At 37.5% G+C, this 21092-nt stretch overlaps 1 protein-coding gene across 2 annotated transcripts in view; it reads left to right on the forward strand.

Annotated features, from left to right (window-relative positions):
• Positions 1 to 21092, forward strand: part of UBE3C (ubiquitin protein ligase E3C) — a 107550-nt gene that overhangs the window by 21776 nt on the left and 64682 nt on the right. For both annotated transcript variants that reach the window (XR_002100141.1, XM_019530583.1), the window contains exons 5-10: positions 3153 to 3268; positions 5541 to 5698; positions 8584 to 8737; positions 9540 to 9760; positions 10048 to 10202; positions 14961 to 15148. Coding sequence is in view for 1 of the 2 variants with exons in the window: in XM_019530583.1 (XP_019386128.1) it covers positions 3153 to 3268; positions 5541 to 5698; positions 8584 to 8737; positions 9540 to 9760; positions 10048 to 10202; positions 14961 to 15148 (992 nt within the window). In the remaining variant the exon portion in view is untranslated. The remainder of the gene's footprint in view (positions 1 to 3152; positions 3269 to 5540; positions 5699 to 8583; positions 8738 to 9539; positions 9761 to 10047; positions 10203 to 14960; positions 15149 to 21092) is intronic.

Genomic DNA, 21092 nt, shown 5'->3' on the forward strand with positions numbered 1-21092 from the left:
GCCTTCCGGAAGTCCAGGAAGACTATATCCACTGCTACCCCTGCATCTAATGATCTGGTGATCTGATCACAAAAGGCCACCAGGTTGGTCTGACAAGACCTTCCACTGATGAACCTGTGTTGGTTGCCCCTAAGCACAGGTATTCTATAAACATAATTTTGAGCAGTACTTTTGTACCTACTTTTACACAGGGCTGTCCCTAGAGAGGGGGAAATTGGGGTGACTGCCCAGGTCCTGCAGAGCCGGGCCAGCTTTGCATCCGTCCGCTCCCCTCCCACCCCCGCTCCACTGCCACCGCATCCAGGTCCCACACAGGCTGATTTTCCCCGCCCCTGCACCCTGCTGCAGTCATTTCTGCTTGTACATAATATTAACTATGCATGATTTTAGTCCAGTGCCAAAAGGCTCATGATTACCTTATAGACACCATGTGTCTGTACTCTAGATACACCCCCCAAAAAGGATCCACATGCTCGTTAGCACCCCCCATCAGATGTTCTGGAACCCACCCTGCCCCAGACCACTCCTTCCCTCACTACAGGGGCCTCAGTCTGCCCCCCCCACACCACTTCCCTTCCCCCCCAACAGGCTTACCAGCTAGATGCTGCTTTCCACACTGCCAGGCTGCAGTCCTGGCTGCCCGCATACTGTGCTGCAGCTGTGCGCATGCACGCAGCATTTATCGGCAACATTATTGGCCACATCAGCCAAAAAAAGCCGATTGCCAATAGTGTCAATTTTCCTTTTATCGGTGCCGATACAATATAGGACTGATGTGTTGGTGCACCTCTAGTTTCTTTTGTGGGAAGTGAAGGCATGTTGTTTGAGGGTTGCATTTATATGTAGTTGTATGTTTTTGGATGTATAGTTGTCTTTGTGATATAAAATTTTGGTAAAACAAGGTTGCTCAATAGGTGAAGCTTTGTAAATGTAGGGTGGTAGGTGTGTTTTTAATAAAACTTGGAGAAAATAAAAAGGTTCAGCATATCAAATGTAGCATTTTTGGCACCAAGGGGAGGGTGTCAGGGTTGGTTCTAGCCCTCCCAGTGCTGGCTATTGTAGTACCTCCAGGCCTTGTGGCAGTTCCCTGTAGAGGGAACTCCTGCCTGTTACAGGATCTTTCAATAGTCGGGCTTACAGCAGATCACGCTTTGCGATGTTATAGGTGGTCAGGCTCAACTTTATTAACGAGGTGCAAAACAAAACAGAATCAATGGTGTTGTGTCCACCAGTGAGCACACACTCACCACATCTCACGCGCCCTAGCAACACGTGAGACTGCTGTCGTATACTGGCGAGGTGTTTCCGGGGTTGGTTGCTGGGATCAGGCGGGTCTGGCGTCCTCCCCTCCAGCTGGCTGGGCCGAAGGTCGTTCCAAGTTCGAACCGATCCGTGAGTACGTTCCGTTGGGCGCACAAAGACCCCGAAGTTCGTAGTGCAATGTCTTTTATACCCTCAGTGATGCAGGGCGGTCTAATCACATGTGGCACTTCTTCATTGGCTCGGAGCAGTGACTGTCACATTACTGACAGACCCTGGACTTTCCCTTGAGAAACCCTGTGTGGAAAATCCCAACCGCGTGTTTCTTCTATACTGCCACCCTAGAGTCTCTTATTCACTTAGCACCTGTTACATAAACACTATGCAAACCTCTAGTTGGCGTATGCGACCATGGCCACCTATTACAAAAGGTTATAACACACAGCAAGTGCAAAATAATTACAACACTGCCCTATTAATTAATTAAGTAATTAATGAATTTGTCCCTTAAAAAAAGTTTCCCATCAGGATTTTTGGCACCAGGAGACAGTGTCGGAGTTTGCTGCAGCCTCTCCAAGTGCTGGCCTGGTATTGTAGTACCTCCAGGTCTGGTGCTCATTTCTTCCTGGGAGAATAGCTGGCTGTTTTTCAAGGGACACAGGCACAGTGTGTTTGCCAGTTGTGGGTTTATGGCCATACTCAGTATTGACTGCACTGAATAAGCTTCGTAGCTGGTTTCCTTGAGTGAGCACATGCTGCTTCTAGCAGCAATTTAACGATAGGCAGTATATTTTGGGGGGGGCGGGGAGGGGGGAAGGTTTGCTGGTATGAGAATATAAGACTGATCAGGGCAGGGGCTCACTTTATATTTGAGTGCATATTTGGAAATATTCTGGTTAAAAATTTAAAAAATCGAAGCATTTTAAAGGCTACACCTAGTTCAGCAGCAAAGTGCTGTAAGCATGAATGATTTGTGCAGCAGTGTGGAACAAAATACTGTTTTTTCACAAACTACAAAGTGATATTGTTATTTAAGAGAATCCTTGGGAAAACCTTTTTGTGTGCAGGCTTTCCATAGTAGATTTAGGACCAACCTGAAACAGCTGAGGTCCCTTGCTTGACATGCCGACATGCTGGAGCCTGCTATGCTTCTGATCCTGTCTGATGGTGGAGTAGAGGAATCCACTTCTGCTTTCACCAAAACTTACAGGAAGCAGGAGTGGCAGAATTTACAGAGGCCAAGTACTTGCAGCAGTTGGGAGATATCTGTTTGGTTGGGTGGGCCTGATTTGTTGTGTTTTTCTTCTTTCAGAGTTGTTCCTCGCTGAAAGGTGTTAGCATGACACCCCAGTGGGGTCTCAGAGTTAGCTTTTTATTGCACTATCTAGCATAGCTTACACATTAGAGCTCTTACTTGAGATAGGCACAATTTGTTCCTATTCAGATGCAATTTGTTCAACTTTTTTTTGGAAGCACAAGGGCTAGAAATTGCATTTTTTGAAAAATGAGATTATGCTTTAGTAGAATAATCCAGGAGCTGGAGCCTGAAGCATGGATTATTATCCCAGTGCCTCAGTCTGATCTTGCTTATATAGATGTTTTATTGATTAGTGAGTGTCATCTTCTCATTAGTTAGTTCATAACTATTTTTAGTTATGCATATACCTAATTTTATATACCATAAAATGTAGCAGATAGTACTTTTTCATTTCTTCTTATGTAAGACTAAAATGTAATACCTTGACTCGTATTGACTCATACTTATTTACATGGTAGTTTCATTAGTTTTATTGGGACTGTTTGTTGAGTCGGGGACTTTTCAGCAAACTGTTCATAATAAATTGTGTTTTTCAGTATTTTTGATAAAACCTGTGCATTTTTCTTTTTCCTAGATATGGATGTGCCAGAACTTGATTAAACAAAATTCTCAGTTTGTGAAGCAACTGGATGGTCATGATAGACTTACTTGTTTATTTCAAATAAAAAGACTGTTGGGCCTATGTTGCAGGTAAAGCTTTTTCGTTCTCATGCAAATACCTCAGAGTACGCGGACAAAAAAATATATGTGTCATTTTATTTGTATAGCAGAGAAGATTTTTAATGTTTTTCATTTTTAATTCCAACAAAGTATATAGGCAAAGCAGGATGATAAGCCTCTAGACAAGCTGCATTGACTTTACAGTTAAAGATATGGTCAAGGCATGCCATGCCTATGGATGGATTTAAGAATGTGATTAAGTGTGTTTCCCATTTGGGATCATTGGCACTAATAATCCAGGACAGAATGTTTCCTGGGAACTAATGACTGCTGGGAAGGAATTATATGAATTGCACTGCTAATCCCAGCTAGTCAGTAAAGGCCCTCAGCGGAATTCTTTACTGCTGTTTTGAGACTAATAATAATTATTTAAAACACTTGTTCTTCTTTCTTTATTTTGAACTTGGGGCGTGTCATGCATGCATCTCATTCACTTCAGTATAATGTAGTCGTGGTACAGAGCAACCCTTTGAATGCACTTCATCAGGTCACAGCAAGCAAAATTCATAGATTGCTGGTTTCTGATGTCCATTTTCTTCTTTGCAGCCAAAAAAAGGTGTTTTATCACCGTAGTGTGATAGAAGTAGCCAGCTCCCCTCTCTGGGTTTAAAAGGGTTAGCAAAGAGGCTAATGGTATCTGTTGATATGCAGTGTCAAGCCAACAGTGGAAACAATGAAGACTTGTATTGTTACATGATCTGCTTTGGTTAGTGTTAACAATGTTTCTAGAGAGCTACTGTCTTGCACATTCTATAACTGCGTGCACAACATACATAGTGAAGTATGGATAATTTCCTTTTATGCGGTTTGGCTTAAACCACAAAATACAGTGGAATCCAGTTCTAGTTAGAGATTTTATTTCTTTTTGCTGAGCTAGAAGTGAAGATTTACTATAGTTTGAACTGCAGTTTGTAGTTTCCAAATTGGAAACATGTCAACTATTTATTCCCCTTGAGAATTTCTTTATTATCTCAGAGTTCAGTATTTTCTTCTGTGTATGATACTTTATTTAGAGCAGCTGAACTATTGTATTAATTTATTGACATTGATTTTTCAATGTTTAAATCTCTTCTATACACATGATAAATGCTGTGGAAATTGAACTTTTTTTTTATATGCTAACATAAGTTTTCAAATATCTGTGACAATTTAGTCTGCTATAGGGTTAGAACTGAAGCTATACATCACTGCAGAGTAGGCACCAATAAGATTGTTGAAAAGTACTTTTGATTTCCACATGAAACTATTTCTGAATTTAAACTGTTGTGTAGGTAATGTAGATTTCATAGAAAATTCAGCTGAAAAAATAGAAATGCGTAAAAAATTAATATGAATTGATGAACAAGGATGAGTCATTTTTAAGCATAAAAGCGTGACATAGTTTGCATGAGTTTTTTCACTGCATTGAAGTGATGCTAGCAACTTAATTTTTTTCTGAATTTGTTTTAACTACTAAGCTTAAGTGATTTTTATCTCTTAGGAATGTTCATATTTTTTTCATCTATCTGTCCCATGCCTAGCAATCAATTTGCCTTCCAACCTTCCCTAGCAGTCTTGTTCTTCCAACCCCTATGCCAGTTTTCGTCCCTGCATCAATTCCGTCTGGCCTCCAGCTTTGTCTAGTTGTCCTCTTCCAATCTGCTCAGCCCCAATGTAGCCCACTAATTCTGGTCACCTTATGAACACTGACTCCTCACTCTAGCCCCATTCTTCTCAAAGACTTCTTTGCCTCCCCTTTGAAGCAAGGGGAAGAAGGTATCTTGTAACAGGGTCTGCTTCTCCCCACTTCCGGGCCACTTGTTGCAGGTAGAAGGAGGGAACACAGAAGCCATCCTGTTACTTATATTGTCCGGGTGGAAGTCCTCTGAGCTACTGGGCTCCCTTGCTCCCTCTTATCAGAGCAGTCTCAGGATTATCAGATTTAGGGTGGGGATTGTTGCCTGAGCAGCCCTGGAGAGATTCTCTTGCATCTGCCTAAAATGGGGTTTCTGGTATCTCCTCTAAAGAAACTTGTTCTGGCCACTGGCTACTGTTAGGATATTGCTTAAAGAGACCTGATTTGATTCAGTACACCAGCTGCAGTGTCCCAAGGTTACTCAACAAGTAAAAAAAAATGAGCAAGTAATTTTTAAGATGGATCTGAAAAATGCTTACTTATTTTGAAAACAATGCCTGTATCTTTACTTGAATATGAACAGTTTTCTCCTATGTTAAATCATTATCAATTATATTTGATTTATAGGTTACTACAGAACTGCAACGATGACAATCTGAATGTTGCACTTCCTATGAGAATGCTTGAGGTATTTTCATCTGAGAATACGTATTTGCCTGTTTTACAAGATGCCAGCTATGTGGCATCGTTAATTGAACAAATTTTGCACTACACAATTCACAAAGGTCAGTAGCTGGGAGTATTAAAAATTCTGGGAGAAACTCAACCTTGAACAAAATGTGTAGCTGCTTAAATCCATGTTGTTTAATATCATCTTACTCTTACAGTACACATAATGAATAATATTAAGAGTCTACAGATACTGAACTGTTTGTGAACAGAATATTGTAACTCTCACATCCTGAGGCATTCTGTCAGGCAGTTTATGCAGATGTTTAACATGTAATTTTGCAATTGGTTAATATTAAGTAATACATCTATGTTGTTTTTCTATTTCACATTTAAGTAAATAACCTGCTTCCAAAACCTAAAATGTACTTTTACTTTGAGACATGATTATGTAAAAACAGTGTCTTCTTTTCCCTTTATCTGCCAAGTGGTCATTATAAAAGTCAGTTTGTGTTAATTTTTAATCCTGTTAACACTGTAGTGCCAACACAGCAAAGAGATAGTGACCTGGCTTTTATTTCCCTTGTGCCATCATCAACAGTCCTGTTTGCTAAGTTACAATCACTTGCACCTGTGCAAACCTATTGAAAGCTAATGGATTGTGTGAGTGTCACTGAGGGCATAATTTGGCTTGTGGAACTTTATTACTTGTGGGGACGTGCAAAAAAAGAAAGAATCCAACTTGGCTTTCTGACCCTGGTTGAGCCTGTTAATTAGAAGGAATGAAAAACCTTTTACTTGTAAACTGAGCGTCTTGACCTAGCTATTACTGATAGAAAAGATGTCACTTTTATGTTAATTGCTTAGAATATATCCATGTTTTATTTTAAAACATAGTGAACTAAATCCTGCTCATCACATACCAGTATGGCTATAACTGGGACTGCTACATTCATAAATTACTTTTTACTAGAGGATGTTGTAGGCTGACTGCTGTGCATTAATTTGACTTTGTTAGAAGTTTGTTAAAGCCATACTTGTATTTTTATATAGATACTATTTTTTTAAAATGTTTGGAAGCTCTAGCCTACATACTGTAAAGTTTGTGTTGGGTTTTTTTTAAATTTTAACACTGTTTTCACAAAACTAACAGTTGATATACCTGCACCAGAGTACTTCCAGAGTCTTTTAATGTATTTTCTTGTACTTAACACAAAGACTTTGGTAAGACTCCACAACTTACTGTAATACAGGTCATTAATGACAAGTTGGTTGAGTTAAAGCAAGTGGAATTTTGTGCCATGGACACAAGATCTGCTTAATGGAAAAAATTGCAGTAGTAAAAAGAGGGGCAAAGTGGTTTTCAGGATTTGGAATATGATCAGTTCTACGTATAAAAATGACATTCAGAAGGACTGAACCTAAAAGCAAAGAAATCTTTCAAGTATTTACTCATAATTTTTTTTTTCCTTTGAAAAGACCTGTGCATTTGATATTTTATAAAGGATTAGTGTTTATTTTTTAATGCTTTTAGGTATTGAAATGCCTGTATATAGTGATTTAAATACTGGTTTTGGTGTATAGATATGACTTCTTGTTACCAGTGCTCCTATGAAGTAGAGGGAAGTAAAGTACCTTATTAGTCTGAGATCCTGACTTCTCTGGGAAAAGAGTTGATATGTATTAGCTGCTGTATTAAAATCCCACCAGAGGGAAAACAAATGATAGTTCATCTTCAGGTGTTTATTCACATTTGTGCTGCTGTCAGTGTGTATGTGCCCTTTTGCACTCATCCAGAGTACCTGTGGCAACATTTTGGCAACCAGTATCTGTGACCAACCGCAGCTGCCCCTCAGTTTCTTCACTAGGGGAATCCAGGGGCTATCAAACTACACTGTAGCAGGGAAGAGGGGTTGGTCATGGCCAGTGCCTCTTGAAGAACCATTTTTATGGTTGAACATGGCATGTTCAGTATATATGTCGAAACTTGAAAAGAGGTGCTTCATTTGAGGAAAATATTGTAAATATGAAACATTTATATATTGTAATTGAAGCTGAAGAAATTAAACCAATGACCATGTTCACAAATGTACTCTTCCTTTTTCAGAAGTCAGGAGTATTGTTGGGAGGGAATGGGCCCAACAAAGAAGTTTTCCTTAGCATTTCATTCTGGTGTAATTCACAACTAGCAGATTTATGTTAAGTTCTTCCCAACTTTCAATTTTAACAAGTAATAAGAGAGTGAAAAAGATCTTCATTTTCTTAGTCTTTAAAATAAACCTTCAAAAGATGTTTTCAGCGTATCTCCAGATGCCATTGGTTTGTTTTGGCTCATCAGAGCAAATAATCTTAATTGGACATATTTATTATTGAAAAACTGTCCTCCCAAGATTTCATTGATAAAATACGTGCTCCTGTGTTGATTTAAAATATTGATGAAATATGTGCTCTGTGCTTTAAGTTCATTGACCAGGAAACTGAATTAAATAGGATGGACTTGTACAGTAACTTCTGAACATTAATGGTATGAAAAAAGATCGACACCTTTGTTGTACCCTTCTGGCTCAGTCAGGATACCATGTAACATTCAGGCTCTGGGATACAATAATTATGTCTGAAATTTCAGAAAGCCAAAATGTGACAGGAGGACACATTTGGAGAAAGGAAAAACAGGGAGTTAGTATCTTATTTCTGTTTGGCAGCAGGAGCAATTACTTTTTGAAAGTCAGTCTAATTCTGCATACATTTCTCTTTCTCTCTGTTTAACAACATAACGTATATTTCCAAAAATGTTGCTGACCTTTTGCATGAGTTTTCTGATGGTAACTTTTTTTGCTTTTTAAATTTTTTTTAGTTTACCTACATATTGCTTAAATAAGACTTAAACTAGGAAGTGTAAGATTTTTTCACTTGTAGAACAATGGCGTAATAATTTATAAGTAAAGGAATACATAGGCGCAACATTTAAAAGCTTGTGTCTATATGTTTGTGTCTCTTGTAGGATACTACAGGTCTCTTTATTTGTTAATTAATAATAAACTTCCATCAAGTATTGAATATTCTGATGTTTCTCGAGTTCCTATTGCAAAAATACTGCTAGAGAATGTTCTGAAACCATTGCACTTTACGTATAGCTCCTGTCCAGAAGGTGCAAGGTAAGCAAAGGGGTGTACCCCTTAGTGCTTGTATATCCACTCATTCTCCTGAAATACATAGGGTATATGCATATACATTTTAGTTAAGATTTTATATGGGCTAATGAATTAATTGTAGTATTACAATTTTTGTAACATTTGGCACAGAAAAGGATGGCTATTTCAGGCATGGGAAGGAAGCATTTAAAAGGCTGGCAAAGGCTGATATGAGGAGGTGATCAGTATCCCAAAGGATAGTACAGTGTGGAAGGTATGAGAGAAAAGAACTAAACATGAGTGCAGAAATTCAGGCTTGAGGAGAATCTTGAAGAAAGGAAAAGAACTCTGATGCAGGAGGGAGTATGGGAGACCTGTGCAGAGACTCCAGAATAATTAGCAAAGTCATAATGTTGGGAGACAGTACAAAGTATGACCAAAACCAGAGCTGTTTGTTTTACTGTATCTGGTAGTGGATAGTGCAGTGAAGTAGATTTTCAGGAAAAATATACCTTTTACTGCATTCTGTCACTTTATATGTCATTTTTCATAATACTGAAATAATAGTTTCAGAGTAGTTTTGGTGGCTGGATTAAGGCTTTAACAATACAGCTAATATGATTAATGAAAGGGGCATAATTTCATTTTTGAGTAATCTGATAACCTTGTTTTAGTGGCATAGAATTAGTAGAATGCAACTACACAAAGTTTCTTTGATAGATAGAATAATACATTTAAACTTACAAGTTTATGATAAATTGTTTCATGGGTATTGTAGCGAAAAGTTGTTTGCAATTTTATTAAGGAACTTTCCCCCTCCCTTCAGGCAACAGGTATTTGCTGCCTTCACTGAGGAGTTGCTGGTAGCACCTTTTACGGATCAGATATTCCATTTCGTCATTCCAGCGCTGGCTGATGTGCAGACCACTTTCCCTTATGAACTCTTTCTGAATGCACTATTACTGACAGAAAGTGGACGGTCAAGAAAAAGCGATAGAGCTCCCTGGCTTTTTTATTTTGTTTTAATGGTTGGTGAAACATATTTAGGTATGAAAAATATTTTATCTGTTAATACTTTGTATTTTTTTATATTCCCATTTTAAATTAACATGTTACATATAACATTCTTAAGAGTTTATTGTTTTGAAAAAAAGATTAGTTATGAAGGCCATGATTAAATGTATTCCTCTTGCAAACTGCTCCAAGATTTAAGTATCACTATGCAACATAGGGCATGTTGTGAATGGGTAAGGGATTCTTGTTAACCACAGCATTAACCTGTCTTGGTAGAGAAGGATATGTGTAATACTTTTGTATCAATTTATTTGAAATAGGATCTCTTTCTGAGGAAGGACTGCTTGTCTACTTGAGGGTTCTACAGACCTTTCTTTCTCAGTTGCCTGTGTCTATTAGTGGTACAAATTGTCAAGATGCAACTAGTGATTCTGAAGAGGAGGATGAAGAGATCAGTAAGATGATGACTACCCACGTAAGCATTAACGAGTTGCCTGTAAAACATTATTATAAAAACATTATAGCTAAGGAACGTCCCTTCATTATAATCCCTCATTTCTCTTGGTATTGGTAGAATGAAATATGTTTTAGCTAATTTTGGTTCTGTTAACAGGTGACTGTTTAATTACAGGTTTTATCATAGTCTCTCCTTTAAAATTATTTCTTGTATTTTTAGTATGAAAATGCATAAGAACACCAAAGATATAGTTGACTGTTAAGTTTCCTGTTAGATATTGGTTTTATGGTAATTTAGAGACAAAGTATAAATTTTCTCTTCCTAGTTCTCTCGTAATTTTCTCACAATGTGTTTTATACAGCTAGGTAAGATGATTGTTGCCTGGTAGCCTGTTGTGCAGAAGACCACCTAATCTACCATTATTTGTAGTGGAAGAGAATGGCACTCTCATAGAGCGTAGAACTCTAAGTGACTGTTAAGAAAGATGCTGTGATCAGTAGATTGGTCTATGTTGCAAGCAATAGTATGCTGCAGATATGTGAATATAAATAAAACTAAACTACAGAGGTAAACTGTTTTTTTTTAATCCTGTATTTTTAAATGGAAACCTAAATGTAGTGTGACTAGAAGTTGCTAAAAGTACAGGTTATGAATATGATCATTGAGAGGCATACATTTATTTTTAAAAAGTTACCTTTCCTACTGCATCTAAAATAAAAGGAAGCCTTTATTCTCATTTATAATGGGACAGAGAAGAAGAATATTGGATTCTACAGAGACGTAATTATAAACTGCTTATGAAATGGTTTCAAAAATAGTTTTCTACATAAAATTCTTGTTGTTAGCAGAATTTATTACTTTGGTCTTTTTAGAGCTAATATAGTTGTGGTGTGCAAGCAGTGCTACAAGATGCATGTATCCTGGGTAGCCTGGATGCATGCTATCTTCTTGCAAGAGTTTAATTATATGGGGCTCTTATAGCACCATGGAGCAGGGAGTGGGATCAGGGTCCGGCATATCTTTACTTTGCTTGCACTGTCTGTACACAGCTCAACTTCTCTTCTTCCTTCCTTGTATCTAATAACTTAACCAATTCTCATTCAGTCATTACCAACATTCCAACTTCCATCCCCAGTTTTGGCATCACGCCTGGCTTTGGATCCAGCTTCCAAAGCATCGCCTGCCATCTAGATGACAGCTCGTTGGAATATGTGTCTGGTTTCAACTCTTGAGTATTTTCTTCTAGCTCCAGAGATCTATCTCAACAATCCCCAGACTGTTGAAGAAGATTGTCCAAGGCACTGCTGCCTATGTCGTCTCCTCCAAATGTTTTAGATCCTTCTCAGATTAAACAGCTTCCCTGGACTGTGGTTAAAGACTGGGTGATTTATAACAGTCTAATCTATTATCATTCTTGAAAAAAGGTTCTATTTTCTGTCTTTTCATCAGAAGCGTGATTTCCAGGATTTTCTGGACTTTTTTAGACCTGGAGCCTGTCAAGTCCTCAGGCCCTTCAGATTTTGATTGAGGAAGATTTTGACCGGAAGATTTTTCACCTAGCATTTAGTCTAGTTGACATATGACAGCAGTCTGGCCATACTAAAGTTCCCTTGCCTATCAGTGAGGTGTGAATGAGTTTGACGAATTTCATGTGAAAGACTTACTTTTTGTTCTCCAACTGAGATGATTATAGACAAGCTGTTTCTGGTCCTTTCTAGAGGTGGGCTACGTATTTTTATGCCTTCATTCCTGAGGGTACTGACAAATGAGTATGTGTGGTTATGACCAAGATGTGGGTAACCATGCCTGGATCTTGGAGTCCAGACAGGTTCACAGCCAGGGACTGGAGCTGGTGGTCAAGCCAGAGTTCAGTCTGGATGCCCAAAGTTATGGTGGGAATAGGCCAGGGTCAGAGAGCTAGGAAGGTGGTCAAGGACAAGCCAGGATCAGGAAGCCATGAGTCACGCCAGAGCTGAAAGAGGAGCCACAGATCAATCCAGGACCAATGAGATAGTCAGGAACTAGAATCAAGGTGAGGGGCCACGGTTAGGATATTCTGCTAGCTCCTTGGGCAGATTGTTCATTCCTTGTGTCTGCCTGCTGCCCTTGGATATACATAGCAGACCAGAGCTAGTTGTCTGAGGGATGACTTACCACAGTTGGGTAGCTGTCCTCCACCTCGAAAGAAAAATAATCAAGCTTATTGACGACTTCGTTTGCAGGTCTGCATATGGGCAGTCCGTTAAGGAGAATGAGAAGTTACCAGCACCTGGAAGTTCTTGAGATGCGTTTTCCTTATGCAGATCCTGCTCTCCTTTCTGTTCTTTGGTCATGGAACTTGAGAATATTTATTTTTTCGGTTTGGAGAACCAGGAAAGGCACAGCTATGGAACTCCCCTCAGACATTGCTAAGGCAAAAAGTCTTCAAATTTGAGTGCTGCGGTGCATGCGTGCACACAGGAAAGATATGTATTTGGACAACATATCTTGAAGAACTCCAGTTACTGTTTTCTTCCTGTTCTGATCTACAGTTGTCCTATTAAAATCCCAGTCCCTTTCACAGTTATTTCTTCAACTTTTACTTTCAGCATTTGCTACATTCTTACTCTCTGATCTATGGAAAATACAACTGAAAGTATGATCTCCTTTTTCCTAGGTGTTATTATTTTCTTGTTTCTTTTCTTACAGTAACTAGTCAGTGGATAAAATGCATAAACAGTGTTGGGAGCAGGGGCCAGAACTCAGGACTATTTCCCAGTGGAGTGCCCTTCTTACAGCAGTCAGTCACCCTCTTGATAGCTTTTCTTATGTCCCAGTGAAACTTTTATTCCTTCCTTCCTCCAAAGAGGAAGTTTGGAGGCTGCACTGAGTCTTGCTTAGCTGGTAGTGTAGCAGAAAGTGGGACATGTGGTTTAAACCTCCTCTTGGGCCTAGAACCAGGTGTCCTGATTGAATCAGCTATTAGATAAAACTGCCCAAAAGCTCTGCTGAAGCCCAAGAGATATTCAGACGCTGGGGAGCCAGGTTGATCTAATGTGCTGCTTCTTCTGATAAATCATTGTTTGGGGGGTGGGGTTCACATGTGTTGGCAGCCTGTATGCCAAACTTTGAGCACAGAGGGTATTTTTGTTACAAACTTTTTTTTTTATGTTAAATCTCCATAATGTAAATACCAACAGGACATTGAGTAAAGGATCTGTAGGGGTTGGCAATGTCTGAAAGCTGACTAGGAAAAAGAAATCTAGATGTCTATTCAGGTTTTGTTTATACACCGATTTATAAATATACTGCTATATTTTGCCTGTCCTGAGACTTCTCTGATACTACAATATATAGTAGAACAGAAATTTTTCATGTGTGTGCAGTTCACAGCCTGCTTGGACCACAGCAGGTTGCCAAGTAAAGGGGCACTTACTTACTGCTTCCTGCAGCGTTTACTTTGAAGTGTGCCACTTTGCCATTCAGCCAGAACTCATTGTGGTCCTGATCAGCTGATCAGAAGTGGTGCAGATTAGGGATGTGCAAAATGAGCCGTATTCAATTCAGATTCGGCCTGAATCGGGGGACAGTGATTTGATTCGGATCATTGTCCTGATTCAGTTTGGCTGAATCCAAGGATTCAGTTTGGCTGAATCCAAGGATTCAGTGCTGATTCAGAGGATCAATGATTCGGCCATAGACACAGCTTTAAATGTTTTTTCTACATACCTCAAGGTACCAGGTGCAGCTCATGAGCACTGAGATAGTGGGGCAGATGGAGTGTCCCAAAGGAGTGCAGCACCCCCCCCCCCGTGTGCTTGGTGGCAGACCTGGAAGTACTTCTGGTCCACTTCTGGATCCGCTGCTGAGCGCGTGGCCCCCACCCATGGCCCCCCAGCTCAGCAGTTGGCCACAGGGAGACCCTGGGTGTCCCCCCAGACCCAGGAGGCACCAGTTGCTGAGCTGGAGAGAGGTCCCTGCGCACTCCGTGGCAAACTCAGAAGTGGACTGGCTGTGCTTCTGGCCCACTTCCAGGTCTGCTGCCGAGTGCATTGGGGATTCTCCTGTGGGATACTTCATTTGCCCCAGCATCCCAGCGTTCATGAGCTGCCTGGTATCTTGAGGTATGTAGAAAAAACATTTAAAGCTGTGTCTGTCTGAATTATCAAATCTCTCCAAATCGATTCAGAGGGTTCTGATTCGATTTGGAGAGATTAAAGGGTCTCCTGATTTGATTTGGAGATTTGGCTGCCAAATTGGGCTGAATCTCCGCCTAATTCAATCAGCAACAGAAGCTTTGCACAGGCCTAGTACACATACACTTTAGATACTGGAATACATGTATCCAAAGGCCTGATTGATACATGCACGTGGCTAGATAAGCAGTGAGATAGTTGAGGGCACTTGCCTGGACTCCATTCTAGTCTCATAAACCATCATAGCTTGTTTAGTGTCTATATTGGTATTTTATGCCAGTTAAGAATTTTGCCTTGTGTTCACATACAGTGTAGACATAGTCATCTGCCCAGAACCAACTGAAATCACAGGGAGTCTCTTCACTGAATTCTTTGGGCATAGGTCAGATCCAAACTGCACTCAAATACTTGTCTTTCTGGAGACTTAAACCAACTTCTTGTTTGCTACTACCTGTGAAATGTTTATGCAGTTCTTTTAACACTATGAGGCTGTTGCTTTTTATAACATTCTGAAACAGTATTTAAAAAGAAAAAGCTATAGGCTTTGGTAAATAAATGTTTAAAAAGTTACCAGAAGTGGGGGTTTTTCATGTATTTACAGGGTGATGGGAGAATATCAGTGCAGTATATAACAGAGGAGTGTCTAAAGAAACTCGCTACGAAACACCAGACAAACACCCTGTTGAATATGGTCTGGAGAGATTCAGCGAGTGAAGAAGTCTTCACACTGATGGCATCAATTTGCCACATATTAATGGTACAACACCGGATGATGGTGCCGAAAGTCAGGCAAGTATAAATAATATTGACATTGAACTCTGTTAGGCTTAAAACTAGTTTTACTGTGACGTAGTTTTAGATGTGCCTGTGAAGATGATCTGCTGTGTCAACTGTAGCTTTTCTCTCAGTTTCAACTGTGAGAGATTGAAATTGAAATGTTACTTTTTAGACTTCATTTGGAATTCAATTATTGTCTTTTCGTTACCTTTTTATTCTGGACAAGATCACTGAATATAAAAAATATACACCTCAAGCTTGTTGCTATTGAGTTAAATTATTTTCTGTGTTGTGGGCTTTAGTGTGTGGTGGTGGTGATGATGATAGGATCATGGATGGGAAAACAGAATTATAATAACATAAGAACTTTTAAGTAGCTATCTATATAATGTGTTATATAGATAAGGATGCCACAATTCTTTTCCAGTATTGAGCTATTTTAGATGCTTTAATATTTAGAATTTTTAAATAGTTAAACTATATCTCCCTTGTTGCAAGTTAAGCCAATACTTATCCTACTCTCAGTGGATGTAGAAAACAATCGTGTCTGTGCAGGTGTAATGTGGGAACTGGGTTGAAATTGTTAAATGTAAATGAAAACTTGGACCTGTTAATCTTTGTAGTGTTTCTTTAAAAAAAGATTGCAAAATCCATGTGTTTATCTGATATTTCTTATTTTTGTGTGTGTAAAATACCCAGTGTTTTGGGTATTGCTGATGCATATTGTTTTTAAATGAAGGCTTATCAGTAATGGGTATTAAACTATCCTGGAGTGAGTAGTTTTAGGTAAAGGTATACAGTTGTTGATAGTAAAACAGAAAGCTCCAGGTATTTTTGGAATGTAGTAAATATAATCAATTCAAACTGCATTGTAAACAATGATACAGTGAACTAACGAGGTGCTATCTTAGCTCACTGGTGTTTATAGCTGTTAGAGGAAGTAAGATGTCAGTGAAACTGTGATTGCTCGATTAGGGTAATTAGCTCTTTGTAGACTAATTGCATTAGAGCAGGATGTGAGATCTGAAGATCATAGCAGCAGCTGAATTAGTATGCCTGCTTTATTGTTGCAAGCAGTCCATTGCCTTGGATAGTAATTACTGGATTTAAATGCATCACTGGTTTGACTTGAGGTTTACTGGTGAACTGTGTGGAAAAAGAGGTGCTTAATGAATAAAGAAGTTGTATACAGCCTTAATTGAATGAGTATGGCATCTATTTCCTCTCAGAGCCATATTTAGAACTTTGTAATTATTTGTGATAATGGGATAGGCATTATGTAACAGTATATATTTCACAGGTTATGAAAGATCAATCAATAATTTAGAAATATGCTAGCAGTTTTCCATAGTAATTCTAGAATAGTTATTGAAAGGCTGAGCGTGTAATCTATAGGAGTAAATAGTTGAAATGTTTGGAGTTTTATTTTCCCTTATTTTTTAGGTTATTCATTAGAATGTTAGAGGACATTATCAGGCAAAAAAAAAAGGCCCATAATTCTAAGAAACCTATCAGGGTTATTTAAAACACATTCTGGTATTAACTGTTGAAAGAAATTTTACTGTTATTAGAGTTCTTGGTGCTAAACTGACTAAGGTCAAAAAGCTCTTTTTTGTCTTCAGTGGATAGAGGATCAGGACCTAAATTGCTTTTCACCATTTATACTCTTAGTTTACTTTTACAATTACAAGTATACATGTATGGTCTCTTGCAATTTATTTCTCATATGGTAATTCTGTATTATTTCACAAAAAAGTTAGGCAAATGTTAAAATCCAAATGCAGAACTCCACCCAGACGTCTTGAAATATTTTCATAAATATCTTTGTTTTGATACTGGGTTTAAGTCCTCTGATCCTGTAGGCAAGTAACAACATGTTTCACTTTGAACGTATGAGGGGTCTCTTTATATTCAGTGGATTTATCCTTATGGTTAAAATGAAGATGTATAATGCAGATGTTGGCAGGATTAAAGCCTATATTTTCATCTCTGCCAAATATAAATGAATCTTGCCTCTCTTTAATGATCATTTAAAATTTTGGACTTAAAGGTAATGCTCTAAAGAACATTTAAAAATCAATATACCTCTTTCCATTTTGTTCACTAGGCTTTGAATTAGGCTTGCATTACTTCCCTGTCTTTATAAATATTCACGCTTTTTTATTGTAAAGAAATTTGCCTGGCATTTTAAAATATTACACTTTGTGCAGTTTTAATACATAGTTCAAAGCTTTTAGCTCATTTTTTTCCATATATAAACCTCTTGCTTTTTTGTAGCCTGTTGAGAAAATGCCCCTCCTTGTTTCAGCATGTAAGTGACAGAGGTTCAGAAGTGCTGATAATGGTAGTTCTTGTTTAAGTGTCATTTGAAAGATGTAGTTCCCACCCCAGCTGTAGACTGGGATGACGATGCTTATAATACAAAACTAATTTTATGTCTGATTTTATGTAGTTCTCATAAAATTAAAAATTATAAATTATAAAATGTGCTTTCTTGAGCCTCATTTATTTTAAATGAGTTGTTTAAAGTAATGTGTATTAGGAAGTCATAATTTGAAAAATGGGAACAATTAAGGTAGCAACAACAATTCATTCAAAATAAACTTTTCATTTACAATACATTACATGATTTGGGCATATTAATATAATACATTATTTGTTAATATTATTATATAATAGTTTACTGTTAATATATTGCATGATTTGCTCTCACTTTAATTTTAATCCTTACTGGTTAAATGGGTTTAAAGTCAGAAAAGATCAGTGTAAGAAACGTTAGATTTTTTTTTTTTGATGGAACTCACAATAATTAAGGCAAGGCATGGCAATTTAAAATAGTATGGAGAATTCAAAGCGTTGCAAAGGGAGACAATGAATAAAAGTAGCTAAATGTCATATTTTAAAACAGAAAACATTGTTAGTATAAAATATTAAGATTAACAGATAAATAGTAGGTGAAGAATAAATGACTAGACTGCAATTTTTAAAAAACTTTTAAAAACTCTGAGGTTCAAAAACAAGTCCAAAAAACTTTACCATACAATGGATTCATCCTGTGTAAGTCAAACCTAGTTTGTTTTCACTTCCTGTGGCTGGCTAGTACTGCAGGATGGATGCTTTGAGTGCATGGTATTCTGGAACATAAGCATTATTTTGGATCAGACCAGTGGCTCATTTGTCCTAATATCTTATTTTCAAGAGTGATTAGTACCAAGTATCTTGGAGGAAAGAACTTAAAATCTTTGGGGTGGACAATTATAGGGGAGGTTTCTAACCCAACCAGTCAATGGTTGTCTTACGCCATTAGCTATGAAGGTTTATATCCATATTTTATTTTATTATGGGTTTTTAATCCATCTTTAAATCTTGATAAACTCTTGTGCTCAATAGTACCTTATTACTATAATTGTCATTTGCTAATCCTCTTAAATAGTATTTTTTTATAATGTTGCCTTTCATTTTGTATTAGAAATGATTCCCAATAGAATTTTCATAATTTTTCTGTATAACCTGTTTTCTTATTCGTATCTTCTAAACTAAGCAGTGTTGATTTTTTAATATCAATTCGTATTTTCAAATAATCTTACCATGTAGCTGATTATTTTAGCTGCTTGCCCTCTGCTCCCTTTTTTAAATTTATTTTAAAATAAGCATGTCCATAACCAAGCTGAAATTAATCTTAAAAGTAAAATATGACTTGTTTTAACTTTAAGAATGTTTTAATTTTTACTCTGTATTGCACACGGATATGGGAGATTATAGAAACTTCTGAAGGTTAGGAAGTCAGTTGTACTTTAACTGTGATTTCCTACCTTTATAGCTGTTCTTTTTATGATGCATTTAATGAGGCTCAAATGAAGTATTTTTAGATATTTTTTTAGTTTTAGTATCTATGCTAATACAACATTTCATAACCTATTCTATGTTAGTTAGTATGTGAATATTTTAATTTTATTACGCATCAACATAGGTCTGCCCTGGCATATTGACATCCTTAGATAAATCTCTTTTCTGAAGAATTCACTATTTAACATGAATTGGTACAAGTAGGCTTAGTGAACATGCTTGTAGTCAATGAAATGAAGATGTGGGATGAAATCCTGGCTCCATTCACATCAAAGGGGATTTTGCCATTAACTACTTGGAACCAGGATTTCACCTACTGAGCACAGAATTTTTAGATAGTTTGATACTGAGGTATTGTAAAAAGATTCTGTGCTTGGCAAGATACCCAAGTTGTTTAGCATACCCGTAACTCTTCCTGTAGGAGGGATTTCCAAAGGTCTTGTTGGAAATACATTATCTTGAATATTTATTTGTATTATTTATGCAGGAGTGTCTTGACTTCAAGTAATGATAAGGATTTAAAAATAAACATCTTTTTAAGTGGTGATTGTATGGTGGCCTTGGTGATTAGCGGTCTTCTGGCTGGTTTGTGCAGAGTAATTGCTAACTTCAATATAACTGCTTCATAGTGACAATACATTACTGCTCTTTGGCTTACAGAACACTGCTAATCTTTTAACACAGGTAGATGATAGGTTAGAAAAATGGCACGGTGGTGTAACATTAGCAGTCTTCATTCCAGTATAGGGAAATTATTTTGGATTCTTTGTAACTCTTTATCTTTTGAGAACTTTCTCATTTTAGCAAGCCTATCTAGGATTAAACTCTTATGTTGGCTTTTCTGGCTTTGTTCAAGGACCAGAAACATTATATTGAAATCTCCAAAACCTTTTTAACTTATCAGCCTTATACAAACTTGTTGTGATAGATATTCAGAGGAAAGCATAAAGCATCATTCATTTGTAGTTGAATCCTGGAGGAATTGTGTGGCTCATTTATGGTAGTCATATATTGTATCTTTTACCTGTGACACCTTGCAGATCTAAGGAAGTGTCAAAATATGCTGCCCCTGCTACAGTGACCTTTCCTAGACTGTATGAGCTTGTCTCATTCTATTGTATTCTCTTCATTAACTTAAATGGTCTCAGCGGGAAACTGAGCCCAATTTATGACCTAGACTGAAAATCTTGCCTTTAACTAATTAACTTATAGTGGTGCCTCAGCTAAATAAAGCTTAATGGGTCATTTAATCTATCCTATTGCACAGAAGGAATTTGACACTTTTTTTTAAAACCAAGGTTGCCCAAAATACCTTTTTAGCAAATACATATAAATCGGTGCCCTTTGTGAGCAATTAGATACCTGTAGAGAGAAACTGCAGGGTTAGCTGTCAGTGGTCATTATATACTTAGATATGGCAGAAGAGATCATGTTAAAGCATGTTTGAAATAGAACAAAAGCCATTAGACTAAATTTAATTCTTATGGTCTTGATAATTAAGGCATTACTTGTGACCAAAATTGAGTTTATTTTTTTACATTTATTTATTAATTTATCAGATTTATCTGTCACCCTAGTACTTAAAACAAAATAAGGCAGATTCACTTAGACAAATTCAAAAATATCTCCTCTTAGCACTGGAACTGTTAAAGCACAGTTAGATTTTAAAGAACAGTAAAAAAGGGAAAATTCAGATGTACAATCTGGCTGATTTGTATTGTTCCATTGTGGCATACATTGGCCAGGTGGAATAATTGAATCTGACTGAAGAAGAGAGATTTAATGACACTTCCACATGCTGATGTTGGTATTCTCTTATTTTTTGTTCACATATGATATATTTAGGGGGGTTTTTAAGCGGCTTACTTAGATTCTGTAAATATTTGACTTGCAGCACATTTAGATTTCTTTTTAAAGTTAAGGGTAACTTTTAATTTCCTGGGCATGTAATGTTTGATTTCTGTAGATAATGAAAGCATCTGTAATGGTCTTTTACCCTAAGTTACTGATATGTACTTTCAACCATATCTGCTTTTTAATGTAATTTTGTCTGGGGATATTGATTTTTGTGACACTTTCTCTATCATATCTTTCTAAACAAGAACAAATA

The sequence above is a fragment of the Crocodylus porosus genome, unplaced genomic scaffold, assembly GCF_001723895.1.
Source record: "Crocodylus porosus isolate Cpor-Errol unplaced genomic scaffold, CroPor_comp1, whole genome shotgun sequence".
Taxonomy (NCBI): Eukaryota; Metazoa; Chordata; order Crocodylia; family Crocodylidae; genus Crocodylus; species Crocodylus porosus.